Here is a 12,051-nt window from a genome sequence, read left to right on the forward strand (position 1 = left end):
ACCTATGAACCTATGAAACTATGAGAAGACCAAGATAAAAGCAAGTAAAGAGTACAATAAATGAAAACCAGAACTGCACCTATAACACCAAGAAAAATATTCCATAATATGAATTCACCGAAACAATATGGATGGAGAGACAGAGTAAGCTTATTACTACAGTTTTATCAGTGCTAGACCAAATGTTTGATGGAAGTCTGCTTAGCACAGCACATTAATTTAGAAGAACTTTAAATTTAGTAAATACAATGATCGCGAAGCTAACTAAGAAACAAACATTATTTTAAAAGTAAAAACTAAATATGGTAGCATTCAGCATAAGACTGCAGTACCCTATGATCAGAATGCCAAAATAAATAAATAAATAAAAATCAGTTGGGCATGACTGCAGCATTCAATGTTAAACTTCATTTACATTATATTCAGCATTCAAGTGTAACTAACATAAAAATGCAGCTGCAAGCAAGGTGTATTAGGAATGGTGTGGAACATGGAACGGAATACCTGTGTAGGGATTAGAAGGGTAATAAGTGAGGCAAGCATGGGTGCCAATCACTGGGCAGGTAGCAGGAATAGTGAAAAAGATATTCACGTGTTTGATTGGAAATGCAAGATTAGAATAAGAGACGGCTATATCACATGGTCAGTAAACGGGCATCTAAAGTCACCACTGAGGCAAAGACAGACAGAGAGGGAACTGTCTAGAGAAGGAAAGGGTGAGCATAAGAAATGTACTAATTACACAAGGAGCTGTTGGCCTGATACTTGATTATCACAAAAAGAGGGGAGAAGAAAAAGGAGATTGGGTTTATATATTAAAAATATTCCTTATCAAAGAATGTATAAACAAAAGCAAGGGTAGGGTATCAGGTTGGAGGGCATTATACATCTGTGATTTTACCCTCCAGTGTTTTAAGCTCCTTTTTCAACTCTTATCTGTGTTATCTATGTCACAAGAAGTGTCATCTATGAAAAAAAAAATAAACAGTCGCTTTCCAGGTCCTATGCAGTACCATTTATCAAGGTATTCAAAACCAGAACTAAGTTCTGCAGCATCCTGTTAGTAACCTTCATTCCTTCACAGTAAACTCTGCTTATTGAGTTTATAGTGGGTATTTCTTTGTGCATCAGGTATGTTGATGAATAGGATAAATACTTGCAGGTTTTATGTGTTTAGGTGTTACATGTGTTAACAATGATTACTCATTGACCTGTGAAAACTGTCCTCCCCATGCATCCACTAATCAACCCTTGGTTGTGTTACGTACGCAGTTTATGTGACACCCCGGCAAAATTCAGGTCAATCATCTTTACTCATATCACAGTGCAGACTGCTTCTCTATGAGATCCCTATCCACAGCACAAAGACATGCATATAATGGTTTCATTGTCAGTACATCAAGCACTCCTCCATATCTCAGCACCATACAGCCAGCTGTGAAAACTTATGAATGACTTCATTATGTAGTCTGCTACTAGTGAGCTGGAATGTAATATTGCCTGTGATCTCATTATTTTGTTGTTGTTTTCATGTTGATTATAGCATTTTAATGACATTATTTTCAGTTTTTGTCCTTGACAATTACTTCTAAAGATATGGAGTTCCTGGAAGTGCTAACAGAACGCTTAGACCGAGTTCTATTGGTTCGTGGAGGAGGCCGGGAAGTCATTACAATTTACTCTTGATCTTGAATTGTACTAATGTCCACCTTCATTGAACTAATCATTCCTTGTTTCTGTCCTCTCCCTGTTCAACCACCACAAACAACTAAGCTGGACAGAACTAAGGTACAGGACTGAAGACACCTGCCAGCTACTTGGTACTTTACCAGCTACAATTGATACTGAGGTGAGGTGAGAGGGTTGACTGATACAAGATTTTCCAGAAATGTGCCCTTGTCTCCCTTTACTGCACCTCAGCGAGCCTTTTTTTTTTTTTTTTTGTACTGTCTGCTGCAAATATCATCAAAGCGAAGGAAAGGACTTCTAGTCTTTTATCTACACTGCAAGGAGCCCCGCCTCTATCTGTAATAACTACAAGTTCCATCCCACCAACTCATCATCATTTTGCACAAGTGGGATTCTGGAATAGTTCCTTTGGGTACTGGTAACAGTGAGCCAGTGCAATCTGCAAAGCAACCTGAAAGACTTCTTTATTTAATCACTGAGTCATCTATGCACTGTATAATACTGGGGTATGTCCTGCTTCAAACATTTGTCTCACTTTTCATCTCCATTGCTTTCAAAAATCAGTGGGAGTTCTATTCACAAAGGCCCTATCTACAATAGCATTTTGTCAAGCTCTAAAAATAATTTAATTTTTGATGTGCCACTTTCAAAGCACTGAAATAGTAACATAATACACTGTTACAATCTCTGTTAAAATATGATAGTATGATAGTTTAATTCATAGAGTACAGTTATTTAAACTGTGCTATGTGTACATATAAACTAATTTTTTGGCTATGAAATTCTAGAAAAATATTTATTTCTTTGTTTATCAACTGCGATAGAGTACTGATCCAATTGGACTGTTTTCAAGCTTAGTCCAGGGACTACATGACATGCACTAAATATGTAACACTATGCCAAGTTTGTTGTGAGCTCAAAAAATAATGTGAGTTGCAATACATTACCCATCATGCTTGAAAAGACTATATTACCCATAATGCTTTAAAATACTATTTCAGTCATGCATAGTGGCATAAGCAGGCTAATACAGTCTCACACTTGGTGCCACTGGCCAGACAGTTCTGCTTCAACTAGTTATCAAAACCTTTTTTTCAGACCCATGCTATTGTGGATTGGGCCAAGATGTATATTATTCCTACAAATAAAGAGATTACTGCAAATGCAATATCTGTGAGCAGGCCACTTACAACCAAGCAAATGGGATATGGAATGTCTGCCCCTAATATTTGATTGTGAAATGCTTACTAATGAGCAGGAGTTTAGCTGTGAGAGTTTCCTGTTGCCTGTTCTACTTAAATATTTTATTTCTTTGTGAGCATGTATTTATTTATTTATTTATTTATTTATTTATTTATTTATTTTTGATTTGAGGACTGGTAATGTGACTAGGTGAGATACCTGTCGTGGATGTATATCAGTTCAGTTAAGTTTTAGTCTAAGCAGAGTATAAACTGAATACCAAAGCCCTTCAGCCTGCCATAAGTTCTGACTGTCATGACCTTTTTCTACTGATCCTAGATTAGTGGCACCCTTGTTATGTTACCTGACAATTTGGAACCATTTCTGGTTTAGACAAAAGTCTGAAATAATTTGCCAGCCCGACCAGTTATGAGTTGAGCTTTGCTCAAAGGTTTGAAAACAGAACATACTTGCGCCTGTATCAACAGGCATTATTATGTAGCTTTAGTGTGAAATCGCTCACTGCTAACAGAATCTGGAGCTGCATAAGAAAGTGTCAGTATCACTGGAGTCAGGGCCTGCTGACAGCATCGGGCAGCAGCTTAAAATGCAGAGCTGCTGTTACAGCTACAGTAAGGTCCACCTCATGCTGTCATCACTAAACATCACCCTAGATTAAACAATGGGAGAGGAGAAAATGAAAAAGCTATTTACAGTAGCATACAGTTTTGTCAGCTGCACAGTGGCCAGGTTGGAAAACTCATGCAAGTTATAGAGTGATACAGGAATTAAACACAATATGGAAAGAGGAGGGGGTGTTTATAGTGGGAGGGAGTTGTACATCACACTGTATGAGAGCTTTCTATGCTTTTCAAAGGTATGAATATTCACAGTAAGTAGATTAAACTTGCATGGTTATTCCAAATATTGTGACACCTTCCTCAGCGTTTTGGTATAAGAATTGAAAGAAGGAGGCAAACAGACTGTCTGCATGGATCATCCTGCTACAGCTGAGGTTATGTTTTATTATGCAGTACAGTAGACTTCCTCTTATCTGGCCTCTCTCAAACCAGCCTCCTCTTTAACTGGCCATCAAATTTCTGCCATAGCCCTAGCAAAAGGCAACAGAGAAGAACAATGCTTCTGCTTACTCCGAGCTAAACATTTGAGTTTTAGACTTCATATTCATTAGAAAAATGCATACTAAAACAAATCCTGTTATTTTAGTTGATTTATAACCTACAAATGCTATTTTGTATGCATTTTCTGGTTAACCAGCCATTTCTTTATCCAGGCTAAGGCCTGGTCCCAGCGAGACCGGATAAGAGGGAATCTACTGTATACCTGTCCAAGCTGGGAAATCAAACTGGCACCAGATTTTCTAAAGAACTGTGAGATGGCAGAGTGTGCGGTTGGCTGCTGAGTAGGTAGATGGGTGTTGAGGATAAAGGAAGAAGAGCCTAAAGTTGACTACATGCTGAAGAATTTGAGGTCATAACACCAAAAATTCTATTCCTACAGTGGCCTGCTGAATATCAGCAAATGTAAATGGATTTTCCATTAATGTGTAGTATGGCTCTGTGAAGAAGAATACAAGACTTGTCCAGACTTAGCAGGAGAGGCAGGTGACCAAGAAATGCAAAGTAATGTATGTATGCCACTATGTTCACACAAGAAGTAGGCTCCGAACCTTCTTATCACATCTTACCTCTGTGGTTATGTTCCCACCCATATGTTGAAGATGGTGCAGCAGGTCACATGAAAAGAATGTTGCCACACTTTAAAAGAAATTGGGCATGTCCCTTCAAAGTTACATGTTTTCCTAACATCCTTGACTTGTGTCTCAGCCTTCAGATAAGACAGGGTGCTTAACCGGAAAACAACAAATATGCAATGATATAAACCTTTTCTAAGCTGTACCAAATCCCTGGGAGACTTAAATTGGAATCTTGGACCTGAGGCTCCCTGGAATTTGCTGTAGCTCAAATAACGTTTGTATTACTGTACATTTACTGTTGTTCTTTTCTGAATATTGCTACTTGTGTTCTATTTCAAGAAAGCAAGTTTAGCAGAGTCAGAAGAAGTATATAATTTGATCCACTGACTGTATGACTGACAAGATTTTAGTTGATGTGGTACAGCATTTTCAAGGAGTGAGGAGAACTTCACCTGAAGATACACAACGTATAGTTTGTCGTAAAGACGCTCAGATCCTTACTTTGATGGAGTAGTAGCTTTCAGTAGTGTTTACAGCACAACTTTAATAGATTTGTAATAGAGTTTTACTTCCTAATGCTAATCTTTACTTAAGGTACTTTTCCTTTAACTGTTGCAGGTTAGACCAGTTGTGGTGAATTTTGTAGTAATAAAGTATAGACAAACATAAAAGGGAAAGGTGCATTATTAGTGTAATGTTTACATTTCACCTTCTTCTGATAGCTTGGAGCTTTAACCAATTTTAACATGGCACAGCTATAATGTTAGGTGGCTACTATGCATTAGCAAACTAGGTCTCAATAATTTCAGATAAGTTTCCACTTAAAAGTTCTCTCCACTTCTTCCCCAGCCACTTGTGTTTTTTCAGGTTTTCCTCCAGTAGTTATTAGTAGGGTCAGAAATTAGGATTCTTCTTAGATAAAAAAATACCTTCAGTTTGGTATAAGTGGGCCATTTAGACTGACCAAATTGGCTCTGTGGTGTACATTTTTAATGCATGATAAAATACTGGAAGTAAGTTAGTGAAGAACAATTTACTATAGTAAGAATCCAGGTCTGAGTGTAGGTAATGCTTGGTTTACACATGCCTAGTGTGGCTTAGTTCATAGGTTCACATATGCTCACTAGGCTAACAACCACTAGGACCATTATAAGCCTAGCCATTCAACTCAAATGTATCCATGGCATATTGTACCTTATATGGGTTATTTTAAGCAGTGTATGTTAGTAATGGCATGATTTAACAGCTGCCTCTGTCCATCAGAGACATGTGTCAGACCAGGGGTGAATTTCCCATCCATTGAAGGTAAAGCCTAAGTAGTGATCAAACAAAAAAAAAATTCCATGGGTAAACAAGTATTACTCTCATCCAGGAGTGGATTACTTCTGACATACACCATTTATTTGAATTATTTATTTTAAAAATAAATGACTTGCCTTCATAAATACTAAGAGTTGTATTTTGGAACTTCTTTATAGAGTAATATTCTGCTTCAGTCTTGAGAGGATGAGAAATTCCTGATGTACTGAGCCTTGGAGATGTATATGCTGAAGATTAATCAGTGCATTATAGAAGTTTAATGACCTAGGAAAATGCCACCACATAACACAGCTAATTATGAAACTTTGAAGTAAATTTAAACACTTCCATATGCATACCCACAAAATTTGGAAAGTATTTTCTAACGTAACTGTCCTGATGAGAGCTGTGGTGGTCGTAAACTGAGGAGGGTAGATGGGAACAAACAAAAACACAGAAAGAAAGAGGACAGTGAAAACCAATTGCAAATGTATAGTAACAAACACTCTACAACTCATATCAAACAAAACAGTTCCTTTAAATTTTAATCGAACTCTGGACTGGAAAGTCAGAAATTGAATTTGCCATGCATAACAAATAGAGCCCTTAGAAAGAAAGAAAGAAAGAAAGAAAGAAAGAAAGAAAGAAAGAAAGAAAGAAAGAAAGAAAGAAAGAAAGAAGTACCCTGAGCATTCCATCCTTCCTGCGTCAAAGCCCTAACTTAGACTTAGCAGATGAAAATCGTTCAACATTAATTGGGGAGGAATACTACAAAAACATGTTTCTCTTGAAAAATGTATGGAAGAACAGAAAAAAATCAAGTGAAAGGAAAATACCTGCAGAAGGCAGTGGAACTTAGGCTATCATCCCTTCCTTGTAGATATGTCTAAGCAAACAAAAAAAAAATCCCCCTTTGATGTTGTCCTCAATGGAAAGGTATCTTTGCAGGATATAAAGTACAGGATCATATGAACATAGTAGACAATCAGTCAGCAGAATATTATACACCTAAGCCAATGCCTTGACAGTGATCAAAGGTGAGAATCAAACCCTGTACCTTGTGCTGGTAAGGTAAACAGCGTTGTGTTATACTCTAAGCTCTGTATTCAGTTCTCTTGTACACAGAAAAACACTCTGCATTATAATTCATGTAAGAGTAACCCAATAATAATAATTACAGCTCCTCTATGACCAGTAGGTGGTAAGCCTGATCAATGACCCTATGAACCTTTGGACATATGAAAACAAATTAGAAAAAACACGTATGACTTGGCTTATGAATAACAAGTATTTCAATATTCAGCAGGGAAACTGTGTCAGAATTACCTCAAGTAGAGAGAGAGAGAGTGTGTGTGTGTGTGTGTGTGTGTGTGTGTGTGTGTGTGTGTGTGTGTGTGTGTGTGTGTGTGTGTGTCAGTCTGTATTTATATGCTGATAAAGTAATAGATTGGAAATATCTTTATGCTTCTCCTGAAGAACACTTTTTTTTTGGTAATCTATTCAGTCACTCATTCTTCTGGAAGTCTTAATTTCTTAAGGCACAGCACCACAACTTTACTGCAACATATAAGACTATAAAGTAAACGATTAAAAACCAAAAAAGAAAAAAAAAATGAAACAGACAATCAGATAACACTAAGGTGTTTTGTTTTCTGCAAGACAGTAAAATAAATTTGACTTTCATACGCAGATCCACACAGCAATGTTTTAATTTCATTGAGGGGTCATTAACTGGTATTCAGTTCTTAAAACTCTAGGGCCAGCTTACATGAGAAAGATGGCTGTTTACAGCAACTGAGAGTTTTTGTGCTTTGAAGGTCATGCTTTTTATTGGCAAGCTTTTTCTATTTAGTTTACATGAGTGATGATGTCCTTTTGAAAGCATTTTGCTGTATACAATCTGCATATTGCTTCCACTTCAGCAGATCTGCTCGCTGCACTAATAATGCAAGTCCATCTGCTAATGGGGAAAGCAGAGGAGTGCAGGAAGGGCTATAGCTGATGTGAGAATATCTGGACATAATGAAAGGAGAGTAGGTGTCACAAACAATCAATTTTCATATGACGGCTGAACAGTGAAGAGATAACATTCAGCACATTATTCTATATAGTGCATTAATTGGCAGGTGATTAAATACTAAAGTCAAGGAACAACACTCAATTTACACATTAGATCCATTTGTTGTGAAGATGATATGAAGCATTAAACAGTGTTTCTCCTACTTAACTGAAGATTTGCCGGTGTCATCGTGAAGAATTAGAAATTATTTTTTGCCAGTTTTAAACAATTATAGGTGATTAGTGAAATTGTACCTTCATAAAGGTTATCAGGAGTGGTAAGGCTTATAAAAAATATATATAAAAAATAACTTCAGTTTCTATGATTTAATAAGATGAAACAACTGTTTCTGGATAAATATATTCTAGGAATCTCCTGTTTCAGGGACAGAGGAAGTATTTAATGGTTCATATTGATGCCTCCAAATTATACACTTGAAAATACATACCAAATGAGACATATACTTCAACTTCTGGTCAAAGACTAGTCCTGCAAAGTCCAGCTGGTAGCAACAAACCAGTTAAATATTACTTTTTTGAGATTAGTGCATTCTTTTCCTTGAAATTTGAGAATTCAGAGTTTGTTATATTTAAGTGGCATAAACTATCTTACCTTCCTTCAGGGAAGAGCCAATGGTTCATGTAATTAAATAAGCAAGATGCATCTGCAAAAGAAAAATATTAAATCTTAGACAACTTTAACAAATACCATTTCTATTAGGCATTTCCCCAATGAATGATCATGGCACGAAAAAAATTCTAGATTGCAAATGATTAAGAACAGAGCAAACATACTACCCCTACCTGTACAGAATGGAAAAATATAGTTTTAAGGGAAAGCCCTCCTGCTAACTTTATAAAGATCTATATAAAAATTAAAAAAAAACAAATGATTGAAAGAGCAAAGGTTCAAAATACAAAATATCAAACATCAGAATGCCACAACAAAAAGTTTTATTTGTAGAGGGGCAATCTCCCCTGCATCCCCCCACATCCATACACATTACATAAACCAACTCTGAGGTTTACACCCCCATTGGGGAAAGGACAAACTCCCAATCCAGAGAAATACTGGCAATCAGCAAAAAAGCTGGTTTGATGTTCCAAGTGTTCAACCAATGAACATTTGAACAATTAAATGACTCATATCTATCTATTTATCTATCTGTCTCTCTATCTATGGGTCCAAGTTGCTACATCAAAGATACCAAATGTGGTTCTCCAAACTGCATATGGTAGAGACCACATTCTGTAACTTAGATGCTTTGTACGATGATTGTGGTACAGTGGTGATTGGGGGATTTCATTTATATATATATATATATATATATATATATATATGTATATATATATATATATATATATATATATATATATATATATATATATATATATATATATATATATATATGTATATATATATATATATATATATATATATATATATGTATATATGCTATCTCCAAGGTTGCATTATCAAAGGGAAATGTGAAATTCCCCATATACCAGCAATGCTTCTTGAAAGGCTGGCTGGTTGCAGACCAGTAGTCACAAAAATGAGTGCCAATTGCTAGTGTTTTGCAAACAAACCTAGCACTGATTAAAAAAATTGTATGTGGGAGTGAGTCATGTTTTTCAGTTGAAGATAACACAAATGTACTACAGTGTTAGCAAAAATATGCAATGGGACATCATAATGATTCAAAGATGTCTGTCTAAAGTGCATCCAAAAAGAAAAACAGTTTGAGAAGAAACTGATTTAACAGTTTTTGAGATGATTGTTTTCATGTGACACGTATGGCTTTTTCTATCTGTTAAGAATGCTTTCAAAGCAAGATCGTTCTTTTAAAAGAAAACTTTTGCTTGCTAGACAAATGTGTTGTTGTGTCAGCGGAACTCCGGTCCGCTAATGATTGGCAGTTGATTTTTACGTGCCAAGTTGCCAGCCCTGATGCACAACCTTCAACGAAGGTACGCCCATTCACGCATGTCACCATGCAGAAGATGCTCTAGTTGAGAATCAAACCGGACAGCGTCTTACTGTGAGGCAACAACGCTACCACAGCACCACCACAATGCTTTAAGTGTAAGTCTGTAAATATATCACAAATTTTGTATAAGAGGTTCTTTTGGTGATTTGAAAGTATGTCTACCAATGAAAAGTAACCTTTGCATGCTTGTTTGATAACTACCACATTAAAGGTCAGTGTGTCTGCAGCTGTACCTTTTACAGTAGGATCTGTGTCCTTGTCTGCAGCTGTGGCTTTTACAGTAGGATCTACGTCCTTGCCATCAAGCACTCCGCATATGTTCCTGGCAAGAGAGATGGATACAGACATACTTAAAATAAAGGCTACACTTTTCACCGAGGTCAGTACTAAAATTTAGTAGTGCTAACTTTGACTCAGAATAAGTATTTAGACATAATTATTATTTCACTAAAAGTTAGATTTTCTGAAATGTACAGGTCTACATTTGATATGGTTATTTGAAGTGAAAATTCACATTTATTTTAAAAAAGAAGCATCTTTGTCTGCTCGTTTTAACTAGAGTGTTACTTTTTTGTTTAGACTTCGGAATGCATGCCACCCTGTACAAATATACATGAAGGCAGGAAAGATATTGTCCTCATAATAATTGACCCTATACCTCCAGCTGCTTAATGGGTAATCTTGAGACCTGGATGTGCTTATCTTGTTTCACCTCCTCCACATTCACAAACTCAATAGTCCATCTAATATTTTTGCCAAGGCCTCAACGTCCACCTCAAGAACAAAAACACCTCTTGCAATGACAGATTCATAGCCAAGTATATTATGGATTTGGAATAAACTTTCTCTACATGTGACAGTAATACCCTATTTTCAAAAGTAGACATGATACTTAGAAGACTATAAATTTATGTCTGAGGCAGAAGCACCCGTTGTACTAGCAGTAAGTAATATCCTCTCAAAATGAAATGATGTATGACATAGCTAAGCTTCTTGAAGCCCCTTCAGCCGTAATCTTAGTGTAAATCTGTGAACCTATGAGAGAATTGCATAAACTTGAACTTTAGATGACAAAGCACCAGTTTCATCAGACCACCAATAGCAACAACTTGACCCAGATTTCTAGAGGTGTGCTCACTGGCTGCTACAGCTCAAAAATGATAGTGTTCCTTTTAAGTTTTACATAGAATTTATGCTTAAAATATTACTAGAATAAAGCATTCTAAACATGACTGTATTAAAACAAGCACAGTGAAAAATAATGCATTGCATACTGATAGTAAGTTGAATCTTTTCAAAAACCTTGACTACATTTTTATTAACTAAGCACAAATCTGGAACACAGTTTAGTAACTCTACACTACTGTCATATCCTAGAAAAATGCCTGAAGTAAGTCCAAATCCATTCCTAATTTTACTGTTAAGCTTCTTCCATATTGTGTCCAAGCTGATATGATACTTTTTTTTTTAATTGAGCGACAGACATAATTTCAGCTGAAGATTCTGTGGAAGTTAAAGCTATGGGACAAATAGTATCAAGTTTGTATTGTACTGTAAACCTATTAAACAATGTATGGAAACAGGTTTTGTAAAACAACTGGTGGGAAAAGGGTATCTCACAAAGTCTCAACCATACAAGCAAAATGCTAATTTCTGCTAGTCCAGCTTGTATCAAACACACATAGAAATGATCTTCAGATTAAACATTAATGGTAAATGTCATATGCAGATTGGGGAAGATGATTTGCTTTACATCATGCAACATAAAGGTATAACATCTGAGTAAGGTAACAGCCTGGCATTCTTCCCAGTTCCTCTTAAAAATGGTGATCTACAGGCAAAACATGGGGCTACTTCATTTGATTTTAACCAAGTGATACTGGGAAAGCAGCTAACTTGTGAGACACTGAGAACCCAAGACCATTCTGTTACTCAGTGGGTGAAAGACAGAGAAACTAATCCTTGCTAGGATTCCAGTTTGTCACTGGCACAGAACATAGCTGAACTGTATTCCTGACTATGGAAGAAGCTATCAAATGTAAGGAGTTATTATGGCCTAGGGGATGGATATGAACAGTGCAGTTATTGGATCTGATTGTCAGAGGTCAGGAGCAA

General features: G+C 36.4%; 1 protein-coding gene across 1 annotated transcript in view; it reads left to right on the forward strand.

The window, feature by feature from the left end:
- Nucleotides 1-9,239, forward strand: part of SLC12A5 (solute carrier family 12 member 5) — a 1,753,644-nt gene extending 1,744,405 nt beyond the window's left edge. Inside the window, exon 26 of the mRNA XM_044090243.1 lies at nt 1,595-9,239. Within this exon, the coding sequence (XP_043946178.1) occupies nt 1,595-1,686 (92 nt within the window). The 3' untranslated portion in view covers nt 1,687-9,239. The remainder of the gene's footprint in view (nt 1-1,594) is intronic.
- The last annotated feature ends 2,812 nt before the right edge of the window (nt 9,240-12,051 follow it).

The sequence above is a fragment of the Protopterus annectens genome, chromosome 12.part0 (genome assembly GCF_019279795.1).
Source record: "Protopterus annectens isolate FY-2018-M chromosome 12.part0, PAN1.0, whole genome shotgun sequence".
Lineage (NCBI taxonomy): Eukaryota > Metazoa > Chordata > Ceratodontiformes > Protopteridae > Protopterus > Protopterus annectens.